The sequence below is a fragment of the Chaetodon auriga genome, chromosome 19 (assembly GCF_051107435.1).
Source record: "Chaetodon auriga isolate fChaAug3 chromosome 19, fChaAug3.hap1, whole genome shotgun sequence".
NCBI lineage: Eukaryota > Metazoa > Chordata > Actinopteri > Chaetodontiformes > Chaetodontidae > Chaetodon > Chaetodon auriga.
In genome coordinates, this window is record NC_135092.1 from 4,752,903 (window position 1) to 4,772,564 (window position 19,662).

Sequence of the window (19,662 nt, forward strand, 5' to 3'; positions counted from 1 at the left end):
TTTGGTGTGCAGATGGCCAAGAGCTGAATCTATGTGTGATCTCTGAGTAAACCCGCCTGTCGATCAAAAAAAAGCCATCTAAACTCCCACAAACATTTCCAGCACCTTCCACATCAAATTAGATTTGTCTTAGCATAATATCCAGGAGCAGAAGCGGCGGAGTGTACATTTAAAGGGCCACTCCACTGATTTTACACGTCAAGATTAATGTACGAGACAAGATGAGTGCTGCTCAGCCTGGGAAAACAGGGGTGGAGCGTCTTCTGTGGCTCTGGAGGAGCTTCGCCATGTCTGAGAACTTGATCCTGATGATGTCATAGTGATGTCATCAGGCTTCTGCTGCTTCATATTTTTTTATTGTGTCTCCCATAAGTCAACACTCAACTTTATGGAAGTGCAATATTAAATCAGTGGAGTGCCCCTTTAGTAGATGTTATAGATAAATGTTTCATTTCAAAATGTCCAGATTTTTATGTTGGATGCTGAAGTTCATCAGCTGATAATTCAATAATAATAATAATAATAATTCAATACAGATTTTAATTGTTTAAATGTCAAATTATTTAGATCATTTGGGAGAGGAGAAAAATCCCGAGCACTTCTGCATCAAACATCACTGTATTTCCCAGGATGCATTGCTGTCATATATCTGGGTCAGATGGCGTACAGCTCTACGCCATATGCCCGTACTGTAGTGAGACCACAGGGAATGGAGGACCAATGTGTTTGTGTGTCCAGGACGTTGGGGAATATGGACGTGGTTTCCCTGAATGGAGCTCGCTCTGCCTGACTGTGTGATTGCAATGATTTGTCGAACTTTTGATTCTCCATCTCCTAAAAACTGAGAAACATTTAATTAAATTCAGATTTCTGCGGGTTAAAAGGAGAACAATGGGAGATAATTTTCCCGATTTGAGGTTCAAAAGAATATGGAAATGAGTGTTTTAGTTAGTTGTACATTAACCAGAAAAATAGAAACACCTTGACAATGTAATGCAACCAATATAACAGCCTTCAAATAGCTCTTGTGGCCTAGAGATGCTAAACAGGAAGTGTTAGAAAATAGCACACATGTAGGCCCTGAGCTCAATCATTCATCAGAATATAAGCTGGTATGAAAAGAAATATTGTCTTCCGTCTTGGTCTTCTATTCTGTCTAGTTTATTTTTTTATTCGAAGCAAGAAAAGGGGTCTACATGTCATGGGCAGATAGTTGTCAGTGGTACTGAAGGTAAAGTCGGGACATTTGCAGGTAGGTGCTGCATCAAAATGGATTAGACATTATGAATTATTTCAAACACATTGAAGAATTTATTTAAAAAATATGAACGAATATTAATTCAAGACACCTCCTGTGACACTGTCTGCTTATCAGGTGATGCAGGATCTTCATCTGAATGTTGTTCAGCAGTATAATTGTACTGTACAGAAGGCCAGAAATAGAACACATACATTTCATTACTGCTGAGTCCCTGTCTCCTCATTCCATGACACTCAGAGTCCAAACTGAGCTCAGGGGGCAAAAAATAATAACATTAAAAGTCATCAGCTCAGAGCTAATCCCACCACAGCCTGTAAACATTTTAATACCATGGTGATTAGCAGTGATCCTAAACCCCAGACACCCACCCTCCCTCTCAGTCCTCCCAGGCCAGTGCTCCTCTCCCACCCCAGTCTCGGCTCACTGTCCCCAGGGGAGGCGGCCAGGCGAGTCCCAGGATTAAGGCCACTCAGTGCTTTGGACCCTCGAGCCCCGAAAGTTAAACCCCTGGACGCTCGCCACTTCATTTCTCTAAGTGGCATCGACCTCCTTGTCATGATTGTTAATTAAAGTTGAATTTAATCAAGTGGCTTTTTGGCAGAAATGTGTGAGTTGAGTAGAATTTTTGGAGTCTGTTTATATATGTCTGTCCTTTCATATCTGTGTGAGAAAATGGCGTGTTTCATGGGTAGGGTGGTGATTTTTCAGATGAGAGAGCAGATGTTGCACTTTCTCAAGAGGGATTTATGTCAGGATAGGAACACGCGCGCGCACACACACACACACACACACACACACAGTAAAGACAGGAGACAAAGAGAAACACACACTGTTAACATGCTGCTTTGAAGGGATCATTTAAAGTTCAAATGAAAATGGTGGAATGATGTCTTTGCACCTCTTTATGTCTTTATGTAAATGAACTGTTTTCCTCCTGAACCTTCTTCTTTTGCCACTACAGCCTTACTTGGTATGGTACGACCAGTAGCTAATGGCGGTTAATGTTGGCTTAATATCCTAAAAACTGAGGTAGATGCAGCTCTGTAGCTGACATTACTGAGGCCGCATGCTGACTGGGTGACTCAGGCAGAAGCCTGTGCTTATCCTGCAGTGTTTGACCATGTTACAGATAAACACATTCATGATTTTACCACAAAACAGGAGGTAAACACATCATACCTCACCAGGAAGCAATGCCTGTGTTGTGCTTGTGGTCCCATTCCATTCAGTTTCAATCAAGTCACTTAAAAGAATACTGCACTCAAAATCTGATGCTACCGACAGTTCGACTGAAGACTCAGGTGTGTTATGGTGGTAGCGGCCTTGAGCTGCTCGCCGAAAGTAAACCTGAAGAGTGATATCACTTGAGGCAATTCAGCAGCTTTTGCACAGCTCCCTCTTAAGCCACAAAAGGCTTCATGCACCTTTTTTTCTCATATGCAGTCGTGCCACCCAACACCTGCAAACAGACTTTGATGTGTAAAGTAAAATAAGACAAGATAAATCTTAAGTAAGTAAAGTTACATAGTAACGGGCCTTAATTTTAAGTAAACCTTTCTTTTGTTATTTTATTTTGAAATCCAACATTGTATTTAGCAGCCCTGCTCACTGATTTGCAGCAAGTTCAGACCACGGTAACTATACCATGGTCTAAACTGCATGGTAAATTGATATTGTGTGTCAAATCACCCATCTCTTACTTAATACATCTGCTGATTAGATTCCTGCTTAACAGTGTTTTGGGGATATGTGATTGTGTTCACCTCTTTCAGCACTGGCCTGTGTCCCCTTCTTCCCAATCACGACTTAGTCCTTGCAAGACCACCAAAATGGAAGAGACAGAGCCCTGGAGAGCCAGTCGTAAGAAAGCATCTACAGGCCTGTCCCGCAGTTCAAACCTGCAGCAAGCCGGCAGCATCAAAGACCTGATCAGTAAATTCTCTAGTCTGGAACACATCTCTTCCTTTGGACTCCCACGTGGCCGCTCTTCTGGCTTAGGACTACTCCAAAAATCTGTTTCTGTAGAGGTTCTTGACTCCCCAGAGTCTAATTCCAGTCCATCCACATCGAGCAGTGTCGGACCAGGCGAGAGTTCAACTCCCAGCATCGCTGTGACCTCTCCTGTCGGGGGCACCGGTCAGAACGACGATCATTCGGCTCAGAAAGACACCAGAACTACTCAGATCACTGCAAGAATAGATTGTCCAGTAGGAGGCAGCGCTGAGAAGACAGATTCAAAACCAGTGAACAAAACGCAGACCACAGACTCTGGTAGAGACTCAGTGGCTGACTCCGGCATGGGATCGGTAAGCAAAAGGAAAAACTCCTGAGCGACCACTTCATCCTTGCATGAAACGAAAAGCTCTGCGTCTTCTCTGCATGAGGACGGAACAACAGCATGGCACTGCAGGTTTTTCAAATGCATGATTAAAGCACCGTTCTCAATCCCCATGATGACTCAAAAGCCATGAAACCGTGGCACGATTCTAAAGCACTTCCAATTCAGTTGTACTAATCAAAATGGCCTCAAACTCTCTGACAGGTTTCACTGTCACTCTTTGATTCTTTTCCTGTGAACAAGCTTCACATGTTGCCATTTCTGTCTTTGGTCTAAAATAATGACAACAGTCACCCTATGACTGTGTTGATTTTTGCTGCATGAAAGACACTGGGACAGATTAAACTGTCACAGCCAAATGAAGGCTCTGAAGTCCAAAGTCGATTCCCGAGTCAAGACTGACAAGCTAAACATTGTGTTTCCAGTCTTAAATAAGTGTCTGCCTCTCTCTGCGCTTCCAAACACAACTTTCCCTCCTGCTCACACAATGTGATTCACTGCTGTCGAACTGATTCAGACTCAAATAGATTCTCTGCACACTTTTTAGAATGTAACTTTTAGACTTTGGGTTTAGGGAGACTATCAGCTCATTCCAAGTCAAACAACTCAAGTCCAAGTTGTGAAGGAATTTTCCTCCCTAAGGCCTAAAAATGTAATATAATAAACTCTGTTTCCAAAGCATGATGGGACAGTGCAGCTGTCCTGATAAGGCTGGTCTGTCAGGAGAAACAGATTGTCCTCTGATCCAGACTCTACAGACTGACCCACTGTTTCTCCTCTGAATGATTACATGTGACCTGAGTGGACCATACAGCATGTTTTAGGAAGGCATAGTTTCTTGTTTAGGTTTAGTTTAGCTTCAGTAATGCTCCTGTGTAACATATCCAGCTCTCCTGAACCTTCTTCAGTCACAAGTTAGTCAGCTCACAAGATTTCCTTCACACCAGTCACGAGTACTGAATGTTTAAGTTGCAGGTCTTCTTGTATTTCATCATTGGACTTCATGACTCTTGTCTTGTGATTTGAGTCTACACCTCTGGCATGAACTTAATTCTAAAAAATCAACTCCTCTCCCATTTTCTCTGTGTGTTCCCAAATGTTTTTAGCTAAGGTCCCTTCTTTGCAATCGTTCTAAAGGTTATCAGAGTTGCAAAATAGGAGGGAATATTTCCATCACCCTTGGTTTCCAGAAGTAGTCACCCAGCGCTGTTCCGTGAGTCACGGTGACTCACAGTGGGAACTTGGATCAGCATGAAACTCTCCTGGCAGAGTCATCAGTACAAAAGATTAAGACGTGTAAAAAAAAAAAAAAAAAGTTACGAGGCTACGGTTATAAAATCTCTTATATGTCGCATCAACATCACAGTGTTGAGGAAACAGAAAACACAATCTACAGCATTTTGAATTCACTCCTGCTCTGATTTTTGCCTCTGACAGGCTTGTTCTTCACAGCAACATCTGCTGAGACTCATGGGTATTGTAGGATTCGGAGCCGTCCGCCATGTCACATTGATGGACGAAACATGATTTGTCAGAAATGCTGATGAACGTGGAACGCTCGTTCAGATTTTCCTCTCAGCTGGTGGCCAAACCAGAGCTAAAAAGAGTGAAAATTCGACTTATTTGATCTGGTTGACACAGACGTGACACTGGTGGGTTGATGAAGATGCTCTGTGTCTGTTTGCTAACATGTTAGCCATCATACCTTCATGAGATGAAGTTGTGCTCCCTAGTGGCCAGAAAAAGCAGCTCTAAAGAAAACCCAGTTAGCACCTTGATGAAGCAACTATAGCTGGAAATATTTGGGAATAAATAGCTTTGGGACAAAAAGGTAATGAAGTTGAGCAATCAAAAAGTGATTTTCATTTCTTTCCATACAGATTTTCTCCTGACAAACTTAAATCAGCGTGTCTGTTTCCTCTGTATCTCTTCTTCCAGGAGAATTTTTATTTCTGGAGTTGTATCTTCATTTCCTCTCTGCTGTCAATCACTGTCAACACCTGCACATGCTCAGTGAATTCAGCCTTATCACAGTTTTTCCTGCATGTGATGAGTGTTTTCACCCCTCCGTCAGATGTATTTTTAGGTTTCATCCAGGTTTATTTTCCTTCTCCACTTTCTATCCTTCTCCATCAAGCAGCCAGAAAGCCCTTCAGAGGAGGAGCCCTCCACACCCCGGGCCGTGTCCACCAGCCAGAACCCCAAGTATCAGCTGTTCCTTAGCAACGAGTTGAAGACCAACGGGGTGAGCGGCAGTGATGCAGACAGTCCAGGAGGTGGCGGCTCGCTGGGGGAGAACAGTCCCAGACTGTCCCGATGGGAGACCACCCGGCCGGGGATGAACCACTACCGAGGGTCCCTGGAGTCTCTGGCCTCGCGGGACCTGGAACCTGTGTCTGACAGGGTGGGTGAGGCGGACCATGGACCCTGTTCATGTGTGATTCAGATCAGGGAGACAGGAGACAGTCTTTATGATAATCAGACGCTGGTTCACTGCTGAGTAGTAGTAACACACAACCAGTTATTAAACAGTGCCCTCTCCTGGACAAAACACAGCTTTAAGCTCTCTAATTGTCCATGCGTTGCTAAAAGCTCCATCTTATCACTGAAAACTAAACTTCTCATTTTTTTAAACGAAAAAATCTGCCATTTCAGTCAATAGTGTAATTTTTCTTTATTCTACTGCAGCAATTTTATTCTGTTTTGTTTCTGAATGCAGACACTTTTTTTGTTCATCCCTCAGTTTCTCACTGTTTTCTTTCACTTGTTGTAGATCTTAATATTCTCAAGGCCCCCACAATTAACTTTTGAGGTTTCATGTTAATTTATGTTACATGAAACCTACATACACCTCTTGACCTGGTTGACAAACATTAATACAGTACAGAATGACAAAGCTTATCCTGTATTAGTGCATCTGGCGTGTATTTCCAAATACTCCAAGTAACTAAACTGACTCATTCTGCAGGACCGTAACACAGGAAAATCTTTAATTTACTGGTTTTAATATCGGAATCCTGTTTAAGTGGTAAATGTCTCACGCGGCATTTGTATAATATCCATTTTTCCTTTCCAGTTATCGAACAGCGCCATCTCCTGGAAAAACCACAGATTTAAGGTTTCTTATTGGCCATCTATGTTGCCTGAGTATTACCACAACTTCCTCTGACTTTTTACCCTTCAGTAAATTCTATAATCCCCCCCAACAATAAGAGATTCATCTAATTAAATTATGGTTGACAAACTCTGAATTATATAGTGACAGAAGACTTTTATCCTGCATCAAATTGAATCTAATCAATAGTCACCTTTCAAGTATTTTCAGTCATATATGTGTTTACTACTTAATTCACTACAGTAATCTCCCACACATCATCATTAATGCAATGTAATTGGTAATTATATCATCACCCTGTTCACGTGTGAAATGTCCTGTTAGTGTCATTTTTTTTGTCTGCCCTGTTTTAGTAATAATCGCCTTAAAGAGCTTTTAGGTGTATTTTATGAATACATTTTCAGGTATTGATTTGTTTTAAATCGTACTTGAATATCAGTGTAGAAATTACACTAAATCAGTGTTAAATTGATTACATTAACAGGGTCGTTGAAGACGAAAAGAAATTCTTTTCATTCCTATTTGATATTAAAGTAAAACAAATGTTTTCATGCAAGCTGGCAATAGTGGCTGGAGCTACACTTTGCCTTCAGTCTGCTCTTTTTCTTTGTGTCTCTCACTCCTTTTTAATATTGATTGAATAATAAAAACTTTTGTTTGTTTGTTTGCAGTTGGGTGTTGTTGACAGCCCACCCAGGGTGTTCAACAGTCCGTACAGCACGGCCACCTCCATGGATTACAACCCCATCTACCGCATGTCTGAGTTCAAGGTTTGTAACTTGGTGGAAAAACAGAGCTGTTTCTTATTTCTGTATCACATATAGATTGTTTTGTTTGTTGAATTTCTTCACTTTTTCAGTTCTAGAAATACTCTTAATCTTATGTAAACAGAATAAATTCATACTAAAACAGTCAGCAAAATCTGAAGTTTACACTAAACCCTTGAAGTACATTTTCAGCACCAGCAAGTCTGACAGAATCAGTGAAAAAACAGAGGAGGATTTGTAATGTTGCCCTTTGTCTCCATACTTTTTCCGCTGACCCTCGTCTTTCCCCCCCTCCTCATCTCCGGGTTCAGGGACAGGGACTGTCTCCTGCCACCTCAGAGATGAACCTGTACAGCTTCAACAGTCGCAGCACCAGTCCAGTGGGCCTGCCCACACCCACCCTCACCTCACCCCGCCCCCGATTCTCCGCCTATGACAGTCTGGTAAAGAGGAGGACCGAGATCACGAACACCGTAAGTTTACTCATACACGCACACACAGATAACACACACCATCATCGCGTCCACAGTATATAATGTATATATGTTGCTACAGGTGGTGCCCACCCACTACAGTATGCGCTCTGCTACTCTCGGGGCCCCCAGTAGAAAAGACTACATTGAGGAGTTGACCAAACAGCTGGACATTTGCCAGAAGGTAGGCCTCATCTGATTCAGTTTGTTCTGCTCTAAGAATGGGGTTTGTTCCCACAAGTAAGAATCCACACATGATGACATGATGACAGAGAACTAAAGTTGGGACTAGAGTCAATACTTGAACTGTGGAGATGTCTTCTTATTTTGAAACGACTGCATTATGAAGGAGATCATTTTGGCTGATCTATTATAGCAGAGGTCTTGAGTTAGAACGTCTGCTAGACATTAAGAGGTTTTGGCATTTGAACCCATGTATTCACAGCTTTCTCTCCCTAAAAGAAAACTATATTTTGATGGTGTGTGCGTGTGTGTGTTTGTGTGTTTCTCTAGCGTAACCAGTTTCTGGAGGCAGAGAGTGTGGAGATGGAGAAGGAGAGGAACCAGATCAGGTCAGACACGATGTTATTTTTCTTTCTTTCTCCGTATTTTCCCATTAGCTTACTTCCTTTTCTGATTTTTTTAAAAAAGTTTTTTTTTATTTGCTGTCTTTCTGGTTTGTGACTCGGCTGTTCTTAAATAGGTGTGGTCAGTACACTGTGTACACGTTCTTTCCTTCACATGCAAATCAGTCCACAGGCTGTCGAGAAAGTCAGATGGTCTCATTTTTTATGTCATGTTACCATCAGTTCACACTTTGCCAAAGCAAAGTTATTAATCCTTTACATTCTTTCATATTGCACGTTAAACACACTGCTGAAACACTTTGTTTGACTGGCCTCATCTTATTGGAATTTGAAGCCTTGTTTCACCTGTAACCACACCCAAGTGATGTCACAGTGTACTGACCTCACCCTCAGTACACTCCTACTTCACTGCAGCAGGGTGAGAACTTCAGCCCCTGGAAGTCAACAGAAACTGAATTCTGAGCTGGTTTTAAGTTACTCTTCAACTCCTCTCGTTCCTCTGCTTGACTCCTTTCTTTCATCTAACGCCATTTTCTCATATGAACTATGGACAATGTCCAGAGAATCAGGTGCAGACATTTCCTTTCACACACATAGCACAACAGGAGATTGTGTGTATCAGACGACAGGTAAATTCCACTTAATGACCGGTTCATTCACAAATTTGCATTCACAATCATCCGCTCATGCGAGTAACGTCCAGAAAAGATCAGGGTGGCAGTACATGTGTGAACATGGCTTCAGTATAAACCTCGAGTTTGACACAGTCTGATGAATATCTCCCTGTGAAGGTTTGAGATGCGGGGCCTGCTGGTGAACAACGAGGACCTGCTGAGGACCAACACTCAGCTGACCAATGAGATGAAGAGGATGAGAGATCAGATGCTGGAGTTGGACAGAGAGAAGCAGTCCATGGCCGAGAAATACAGAGAGATGGAGGTGTGAGCGATGGATGGATGGATGGATGGACGGATGGATGGATGGACGGACGGATGGATGGATGGATGGATGGATGGATGGACGGATGGATGGATGGACGGACGGACGGATGGATGGATGGATGGATGGATGGAGTTATCCATGTGTTTGCATGATTAACTTTATTCTTGTACTATGCAGATTGAGGTGAAGGAGGCCCGGGACGTGATGGTGGAGGCCAACACTCAGGAGTACGCCTTCAATTTTCTCCAGCAGTCTCTCAAAAACAGGATCCAGGATGCAGAGGTACACTGAATTACACAGCAGCAACTACAGTCAACAACCAGGATGGATGAATGTGTAAAAAGCCAATTTTGATTCCTGTCTTAGAGACTATGGTAACACTTAATCTGAAGGGGTGTGTGTAAGACTGGCATGACACCTGTCATGTTGTCTTGGTTAATGTCAAGTTATCATAGCAAAGACATATCAAACAGTGTCAACTTTGCCTTTGAAATGACATAATTGACTGAATAACACTTAAAAAATGCACAACTTACAAGTCAATTTTGTTATTTTTCACAAATTGCAGAAATTTCAAATTAATTCCAGACAAGCTGAAGATTTTAAGGACCATATGAAGCTGTTGGTAGTAGGAATGTCTGCAAAGACCAATACTGTGCCTGCTGCATTGACAAGAGAGCAAAAAGACTCCTTGATAAAGAAAGAAAAGTAACAGCGAAAAGAATTAGTTTTAGTCCATAAACCGGCAAAAAATGTAAAATCCAGGTGCCTACCATCCATTTTCCAAAGACTGCTGTTTCTTTTCTTCCAGGTGGCCATTTCTATCTTTTAATTTCTATGACGATCAAGCAGCACAGACAGGCACACAGCTGTAGGCACTGATAATCCATAGATAACAGATAATCCACTGCAGTCAACATGATGCCTGCTTTTATTGGGCAGCATGGAAATGACTCTTTTCGAAAAGCTTCCATGCTGCTGTGTTCATGTGTTGACACATAACAGTTGTCTTGTGGAAGCAGAGCTCTTAACTGTGTGTGTGTGTGTGGTTGTGTGTTGTGTTCAGGAAAGCCTGGACAAACAGACGCAGCACGCCCAGGCTCTGTCTGAGAAGTTGTGGCTGGCAGAGAGACAGCTGGAGGAGCTGGAGGTCGACAAAGACACCAAACACAAGAAGACATCGGAACTCAACAGCACCATCCTCAGACTGGAGACAGAGGTACAGAGACAGAGACATTTGTATTCGATCTATACACGCAGACCTTATACAGAGCTGCCCTTGTAAACCCAGGTAAGCACAGATGTGTGTAGAGTATGTCTACAGTAAGTTTGTGTGTGTGTTCCAGCTGAGTGAGGCCCTGCAGGCGTCCACGCAGGCTGCAGCAGAGCTGAGCCTGCAGCAGAAGCTGCGTGAGGACAGCGAGCTGAGGGTGGAGGAGATGGAGGAGTCTCTGCTGGAGAAAGAGCAGGAGTTGGACAGACTGCAGACCATCGTCAACAGACTGCAGGGAGAGGTAGTCCCGCTCGTCTAGTACTGAAATTCATAATAGAGTGATTTCCCATCAGCCTCAACTGGACTTTGAGTCATAATAGCATCTTCGTTATTTAGTGTCACCTGGATTTTATGCTGCTGGATAAATGAAACTGCAAAAGATATAAAGCTGCTGATTTTTAATGATTAATAATCTGTTTCTGTGTGTGTGTGTGTGTGTGTGTGTGTGTGTGTGTGTGTGTGTGTAGGTCTCTGGTAAGCTGATTGATAAGGAGCAAACTCTGGAGGAGGAGATCCAGCTGAGAGAGAGGATCCAGCTGCAGTGTAAGCAGGCTGAGAGGATGGTGGAGGACCTCCAGATGGAGCTGCAGAGCACCAACCAGACCAGAGATGACCTGGTCAAACAAGTTAAACAGGCTCAGGTACTGGCTCAGATCAGTTGATAGTCAAACTTTCACTGTCAAAGTATTAAGTGCATGACTGTAACGTCTTTCATATGCAGTTTCAAAGTGCTTCACATGCAAGAACAGATTGTAAAAGAATCAAAATCAGAGGATTTTCACATAAAATGAAATGTTAGACAATTAAAAAGTAAATGGAGAGTTTTAATAATGGTTCAAATGCTGCTTCAGACGTTTTTGCACTACATTTCTGTGGGTAACACTTATTTTATATAAAATTGGCATCAGATATAAAAGATAAGGTGGGGTAATTTATTTTCTTATTAGCAATTAGCAAATAATGAAAAGACTAAAATCAACAATGTGTTGTGTTGTGGAGTCCCTCACTCCATACTTCTCTACCCTGTCTATGGCTGTCTGCCCATTGGTTCCTCCTAAAGGTGTAAATCATTAGAAACTGCTTACAAATATATAATTTCATTTTTGTTAAAAAGACTCAGTATTTTCCGAAAACAACTGGGCACTGTACTTTTTTATCAAATGCTAGTCAAACAGGAGGAAATAGTGCATTTTGTTGCGGACTGTTTTCAGCTGCAGATTAATGCACATTAAGTTCTCTAGTCAAATCAACTACTGTGTGTGTGTTCATGGTAATGAAGGAACATGTCAGCCAGTACAGTAGTGTGTTACTGATGTCATTTAATTAATAACGAAGTAACGTTTTTTACAGTGGAGCTCTATGGCACAGAGGAATAACATCTCCTGATTTCTCAACTACAAAAAATTCTGAAGCGTCACCAGACTCATGCTTTAAATAGCTCAAGTTGACAGACAAAAAAAATGGATGAATTAAAAAAAATGGCAAATATTTTTTATTTTCAGAGTGTTTCATCCTTGAAGTGACCTCTTCCCATTTCCAGCTGTAGATCAGACTGTATCCACAGTGTGTTTGCATGCGTGACCTCATGATTCAAACAGAGATGTCCGCTTCAATTAATCAGTCATGCAAACCATCAGAGTTCAGGGTTAATGAGGCATTAATTATGCTAATCCTGTTTAGCAATCAGCGTGCTAATTCCATAATCCCAAATATTCATCATGTCGCTATTTCTGAAGATACTTAATCTGACCCATTTCTGAATAACCTGAATGTGCTCTGCAGACGAGACAACAGCCTGTCATCGTCATGAAGAGTGACCTCAGATCAGAAGCTGTCTGAGAAACGTTTAGGGTAATTGTTTGGTTTCGATGACTTATTCTGTCTGAACTCTTCCTCTCTCAGGAGAAGATGATCGACCTGGAGAGCGACCTGGAGGAGCTGCATGACAGCGAGCAGCGATGGGCCGCCAAGCACAAGAGAGCTATCGAACAGGTAAATGCACTGGACACAGGAAGTGACCTAACTGAGAGTATTCTGTCACGTACAGGATTTGTAAGAGGCTGACAGACCACCATGACATCAATTAGACAGATTATATTTGGCGAGTTATTAAAATATTCTGTGTTTGCTGTCAGACTGAGCAGCTGCAGCTGAAGCTGATTCAGGAGAAAGATCTGAACGACCAGCTGGAAACTGACAAGACTGTCATGGAGAGACAGGTACTGTGTGTGTGTGTGTGTGTGTGTGTGTGTGTGTGTGTGTGTGTGTGTGTGTGTGTGTGTTTTCACTTCTTCTTTTAGTCTGTGTTTTGCGCCATTAGACCTTCTTTGTCAAGACCTGTATCTCTGTACATGCTGTACATCTCTCTAATTCAAAATCACTAAACCTGAACTGGATTCTTGAGGCTGACACTGATAATTAAGAGTTTTTAAAAAATCTGAAAAACATATTTGAACATTTTTGATGAGGATCCCTGAAATTTGATCACTGAGGAACTGTGAATCAGCTATGTACTGAGTTGGATATTTTACAGTGTAAAAATCAAGTTGTCAGTGCCCCATGGTGGACAAACTGTTGGCCAATGTAGGCCAATGCTACCATTCATGTACCCCAGACAGGTTCTAATGATCGTATGAAGATACAGCAGTGCCAAGTCACTCCTTAAACACTGACAGGAACTTACTGAAAAAAATACGTTTAAGTGTGTAAATGATTAACAATAGAGGAACACACCAAAAATGAGCAAAGTGCTTGTTAGGCCTAACCTCTAATACAAATCCCTCTGTCTGTCTGTGCGTAGCTGCGTGAGCTGCGTCTGGAGGTGGAGGAGCTTCACAGCTCCAGAGTTCAGGAGGACGTCATCTCCCGGGCGGAGAACAAAGTCAAAGAGCTGGAGAACACTCTGAGGGCCGAGGAGAGGTCAGTCACATGACTTTAAGAAACAAGCCTCTGTCAGAACACCATCAGCAGTGTGTTCCATCCCAGTGAAAGACATGTTCCTGTGGCTTTCTGCCAATATCAAATATAAGCTCACAATCACATCTGCAGTTCAGGTCATTTGGACCAAAAAAAAATGATTTAGTTCTGGACTAATTTAGTTCTGGTCCAGTTGTTACAGACTGCTTGTTTGACAGTTGGCAATCAGATGATGGATTAAAAGGAGCAGTGTGTGTAGGATTTAGAGGGATCTATTCACAGAAATGGAATATAATACTCATAATTATGTTTTTGTTAGTGTAAAAGCGCCAGAAAATGAGAATCATTGTATTACCTTCGAATGAGCTCTTTATGTCTAGAGAGGGAGCAGGTCCTCTGCCATAGCATCCTCATGCTGCACCACCATGTTTCTATAGTGGGTTCTGGGAGGATGAGGCGAGGTGTATTCACTTGGTTGCAACCTGGAACCTCATCATGAGATTCCACTAAATGCTATAAGCTGGACCTTTGATAATTCCTCTTATGAATTCCTGATAAAACCACACCTCTTGAATTATTAAGAAACTGATATGATCTTTTAACAGCAGGATGAAAGACACCCACATGTTTATGAGAGCAGGACGATGATGATGATGATGATGAAGGTTTTAGCTCCATAAGTGAAATCATTTATAAATGATTGCTTCTCACTCAAGCTGAACAGTAGATTTGGCGTTTTTGGACTGTAGCTTTCCTTGTGTTGTGTCGGACATGAAAATGAATAAACAGACTATTGAAATTTGTAATCCATCACAGCCAACATCAATCTGCTCTTAAAGTACCTCATCAAGCACCACGCGCACTGTAATGTAACATTGTTGAGAGTGATGGATTACTGACCTCAAGTGGATTTCTAATTGATTTTGTTTATCGATTTTAATTTCAGAATAGACTGACTGTTTGTTTTATGAGGTAGAAAAAGCACATGCAAACACAGCAGTGTGGTCTGCCAAACGGTCAGCTGTGATAGAAGCGTGTAGCCACAGCAGCGCGTGCAGAAACACGCACACCCACAGGTACGACGCAGTCCTGCTGTCGGCTAATGTGTTTGTGTTTGTGCAGGAACAAATCTGTTCTGACAAACGCCATCAACAAACTGGAGAGGAGGATCAGCGAGCTGAGCGACCAGATGGAAGAGGAACACAGGATAGCTAATGAACAGAAAGACCTGGTAACATGCACGCACGCACACACGCACACACGCACACACACACACATGAAGGCAGTATTACATAATAGTCTCAGCATATATTCACTTTGTTTTTGTACTAGTTGATGTTCATTAGTCAGCAAGGTGGCTTTATGTCTCAAACGTTGCTGCTAATATGTTCGTCCAGTCCTGTGCGACCTAGCTAACCGCTGCTCTGTGATTGGTCCTCCAGATGACTCAGAGGATCCGCTCTCTGAAGCGTCAGCTGAACGAGGCGGAGGAGGAGGCGAGCAGGCGGGAGGCGCAGTACCGCCACACCCAGAGAGAGCTGGCCGAGGAGAGGGAGACCAGCGGCCGGCTGCAGAGGCAGCTGCTCGACCAGCACTTGCAGACAAAGTACATACACGCGCACACACATACACACACATAAACGGACAGATCAGAAGTCATAAATATCCAATATCCAATATCCTCATTAAAGCACACAGTATACGTACTGTCTGTCACAGCTGGGTTATCCAAATAACTCGTCTGTCTCACTGTCTCTCCAACAGACGTAAGGACACCCTGACGATTCGTCAGACCCTGGACAACCTGAGGCTGGACCTGAGTGTCGACGACGAAGACGAGGATCAGCAGCCGCAGCAAGAGGCAGAATCAGCCGTCACCAAAGTGTGAAAGTGTGAACTCACACTCCTCATTCTGTCATCACAACACATAAAGCAGGCTAGCAGCAGGGCGTGTCAACACGGGACATTTCTTGAACCCTGCCAGCAAAACTTTATTACAGGAGGCATCTGCAAAAAGAAAAAAAAGTCCTCCAGGATCTTTTCCTCTATCACTGTTGGCTTTATTTTTGCTTTCTCCTAACCATCTCCTAGAAAGTATCCTGGGAAGAACTGTGTCACCAGGTGCTAATTATAGGAAAAACAGAGACAAAATTAGGAATTGTCTTAATTTGAAAGCAGTTCTTCTAGTAGTAGAAGTATTTGAAATGCGTGCATGTTGTTTAGCTGACCTTCCCGTGTACATGACTAAAAATACTCCAGAGCTTCAACTTGCAATTGAAATTAACTGAAAGTGCTCCAGTTGACTCTGTGCCTGTGGTATTTTCTCTATAATTAGCATCGACTCACAACGTTCTTTCCAGGGAATTTCTCCAGAGATGGTTGGGAAATTACAGACATTACATAATTATCTTTCTCTCTTGCTGACCAGAAGGCATTACAACATTAATCCATGTCCGTCAAAGAATCACAAAGAGCATCGTGGAGAGAGGCTCCTGGTGGACTCACTGTCAGCGTCACAGACTCGGACACATCCGTCCACCTTTCAGCAAAGCCAGATGCCTCTTTTAACGTGTTCACCGTCATCTTTTCTCCTTTCCTCTTCCATAGAATATTCAATAGAATCATGTTCTGCTTGTTTGCCAAAGATAATAACTGTGCAGGAGCTTGGTGCAGAGAGCTGTGGACATACAGGGAAAACATAGTGCTGATGATGATGATGATGACTTGCCTTGTAGTTTTGAATCTGTTCTTGTAGTTGCTGTAACAGACAGCTGGAGTCTGTTCAGATGAGCTTTGAAGAGCTAGAAGTACACTTTGGAATGTGAATTTTAGACGTCATCCGGTTGCACAGCATGGCTTTATGGTCTTGAAGTGTGAGCAGCCATTTTTAACCGTGCTGGACTTCAGTCTGATGACATTTGGAGCGGGACTTATTTTAATCGTTTCTGTCAAGTTTTAGAAAACAAAGTGCAAATTCAAAGACTCGCTGGCTCCCTGTACATTTGACAAACTTCTCTGATTTTGCAGCGTTTGTTTTTATTTAGTGGAGCTTTACTGACAGGTCTTTCATGAGGAGGGGTTTTCCATGTTTGAGGCTTTTGATTTAACGTGTGTAAGGCATTCATCTGCAGTATTTGAGCATATTCTACACTGATTGCTGACATATTACAGGGTAATGACACACAACATGGTGTAACTGTGGAGGAGGGCTCTTTGGATGTGACTGTAGCCGTTTTTGATTCTCACACCCAAACAATTCCCAGATTATTTATATTGAACGCTTTTTGTGTTTATGTTTATGGTTTTTTTTTTTGTTTTTTTTTGAAGATTAGCCAATTTTCTGTATTTGTAAGTGCGCACAAGGCAGAAAGTTATTGTAGAGAATGAAATTTTGTATGAAATCAGCTTTTTAGGGGGCTTGCTGTATTCATGGAGCATTCAGTCGAGATTGAGAATGAAGGGATAAGATCTGCGAAGAAGACGAAGAATATCTTATCGAGTTTTATCCAAAATTCACTCACTCCAGACAAAGACAGGGAAAGCTTTTAAATGCATAAAAGTGTAACAGCTGAGACATTTTAGTTCTCTGAAGTAAAATACATGTAAGTACAGTTCCAAGATGTGTGTAAATGCAAAGTGTGGAAGAGGTGAAAAAAAAAACAAAAACAGATAATTGTGTTAGTAACAGTTTATATGCTATGTGATTCTGTGCACCATCTGTTTGACGCTTTAACTTTGCAGGAAAGAGCTTTTTTTATTTTCCAAAAAGGAAACTAAGTGCTCAGACGAGAGACAAACAGGGCCGGGTTGTAGAAAATTCACTGCTTTCATTCTCAAATATCGACTATAGCCAAAAGGTTCATCAGTGCTTTAATTTGAAAGAAAACTCACTTCGTCCTTGTGATTGAGTCGAGAGTAAACTGGACTGAACTGTACGCCTGCTGAAGGATGTCTGTCACGAACGCATGGCCTAAAGCTAATATTCAGACACAGTTTGGATTTTGATATGTTTACATTTGCCGATGGATTTTGCTGTTTTGGAAACAGGAGCATGAATCACAGGTTCTGTCAATGAGGATGTTTAATATTTTCCGCTGTTGGGAAGGTAATCGCTCCGCAGTGTTTGTTGTTTTGTTTTTTTTTTCTCATGACAACAGAAGGTGATCCTGTCGACAGATATGTAAAAAGAAACAGAATTCACTGACTTATTTTTGTAATTACACTCCACATTCTGCTGGTTCTGTTGTTCTCGGGTATTTATTTTTTGTTTTTCACATTCTCTCTTTTGGTGAGAAGTTTCTTAGTACAAAATACAAATAAATTCTTCACCACTGTGAATTCTGGGTGTCATTCATGTTTTTTTTTGGTTTTTTTTTCCCCTGACGGAAAATCTGTTTTACAAAAGTCAATATTTGAAACAGCTGCTAATGATCTGCTATTTTGCCTTCCTGGATTCATTATTTGGATTTTTTTTCTTCTCTTTTATCATGTTGTTTGGCTCACTTCTTCTGCCCACTTTTCAGGGGATTGTCTAAAATCATCTGAGCAATTCCACAACTTCACTGCTTGAAATCACAGATGAGGCAGCATGTGGGAAAAAGGAACATCACAGCTACTCACTACTCAATACTTCCAAATGCACTGGTGTGGTCCTTTAAATTTCACATTACAAGACAGAAAATTCAACCTATGAAACACAGATGAGTAAGTGTGTTAAATACAAGCCTATAGGACAAATCAAGGCAGGCAAGAGAATCCAGAAAAGATTTGAAGAAAATGGTGAAAAATGGCAATCAAAGTTTCCCAAAGCTTAAGTTTGTCAAACCAACAGTCCAAAGCCCAATAATGTTGAGTTCACTACCCTTACAGAAAAACCACATGAATTTCACATGTGATTTTGCACATGTTAAACATGGGAAACATGTGATTTTGGAACATTTTTCATGGTGTAATGTGTGAAACCCATGTAAATTCCTATGTGAAACCCATGTGATCACATGTGGTAACGTGTCCAAATGAGAAACACAAGTGGTACCACATGTTACAACATGGTACCCATGTTACCACGTGTCCACATGTGTTTCACATAGGAGTTTACATGGGTTTCACACATTACACCATGAAAAATGTTCCAAAACCACGTTTCCCATGTTTAACATGTGCAAAATCACATGTGAAATTCATGTGGTTTTTCTGTAAGGGTATGAACATCAGCCAAAGAAGAGCAGCACACCAGATCAAGTGAGAGGGTGGAACTGGGTATTTGGGCTTTAAGCATGAAAAATGACTTCAATATTACTTGATTAGTTGTCTGTTAGTTAACTAATGGAATACTCCACAAATTGTGTATATACTCAACAGTTTACAGAGTTTATTGACCTGAGAGACCTTGTCAACCTAAAAGGATCATCAATTCAATAATATGATGGAGCCAGGTAGTTTCAAGGATTTGACATGTAGATCAAAGTCCGAGTGAAGATACAGAGATGTTGTGGTATCACTGCAGGAAACTACGAGTCATCCAGACACTGACTTCATCAAGTCTCCAGAGCTCGAATATCATCTGCATAGCTCTGATATGCAACAGAAAAAGTTGTAACAGAGCACGTAGAGGGGGAGTGAAGTGGGTCCAGGGACTGAGCCATGAGGAACTTTAGGTCATAGGAGCACAATTAGAAACCTTTTCAGCAATGGATATAAAGAACATGGTCTTGTGTACAAGTGGAGATGGTGATGGTACCAAAGGAGAGGTCAGGAAATGTTTTCCTCAAGCAGTGATGGAGCAACAATGCCATTCTTTGACCCTGACCAAAAATCAGACATGCTCTGAAATCCTGTGACTTTGCTAAGAACACTGCAATATAACTATGCAATTTCAATTTCAATGCAAGCAAACATCTGCATTAGAGGAGTTAGGAGCGACTGAAATTGATTAATTACATGACGATGTCATGTTTGTCAGTATACCCAACATTAAACATGCTCACCAG

The 19,662-nt window shown here is 41.8% G+C and overlaps 1 protein-coding gene across 1 annotated transcript in view; it reads left to right on the top strand.

Annotated features, from left to right (window-relative positions):
- LOC143338355 (uncharacterized) overlaps positions 1-18,008 on the top strand; it is a 56,840-nt gene extending 38,832 nt beyond the window's left edge. The window contains exons 8-23 of the mRNA XM_076758708.1: positions 5,737-6,003; positions 7,386-7,484; positions 7,793-7,954; positions 8,037-8,138; positions 8,468-8,526; positions 9,333-9,480; positions 9,661-9,765; positions 10,550-10,702; positions 10,830-10,997; positions 11,224-11,397; positions 12,659-12,748; positions 12,892-12,975; positions 13,557-13,675; positions 14,795-14,903; positions 15,115-15,278; positions 15,437-18,008. Coding sequence (XP_076614823.1) covers positions 5,737-6,003; positions 7,386-7,484; positions 7,793-7,954; positions 8,037-8,138; positions 8,468-8,526; positions 9,333-9,480; positions 9,661-9,765; positions 10,550-10,702; positions 10,830-10,997; positions 11,224-11,397; positions 12,659-12,748; positions 12,892-12,975; positions 13,557-13,675; positions 14,795-14,903; positions 15,115-15,278; positions 15,437-15,560 — 2,127 coding nt within the window. The 3' untranslated portion in view covers positions 15,561-18,008. The remainder of the gene's footprint in view (positions 1-5,736; positions 6,004-7,385; positions 7,485-7,792; positions 7,955-8,036; positions 8,139-8,467; positions 8,527-9,332; positions 9,481-9,660; positions 9,766-10,549; positions 10,703-10,829; positions 10,998-11,223; positions 11,398-12,658; positions 12,749-12,891; positions 12,976-13,556; positions 13,676-14,794; positions 14,904-15,114; positions 15,279-15,436) is intronic.
- Positions 18,009-19,662: the final 1,654 nt, after the last annotated feature.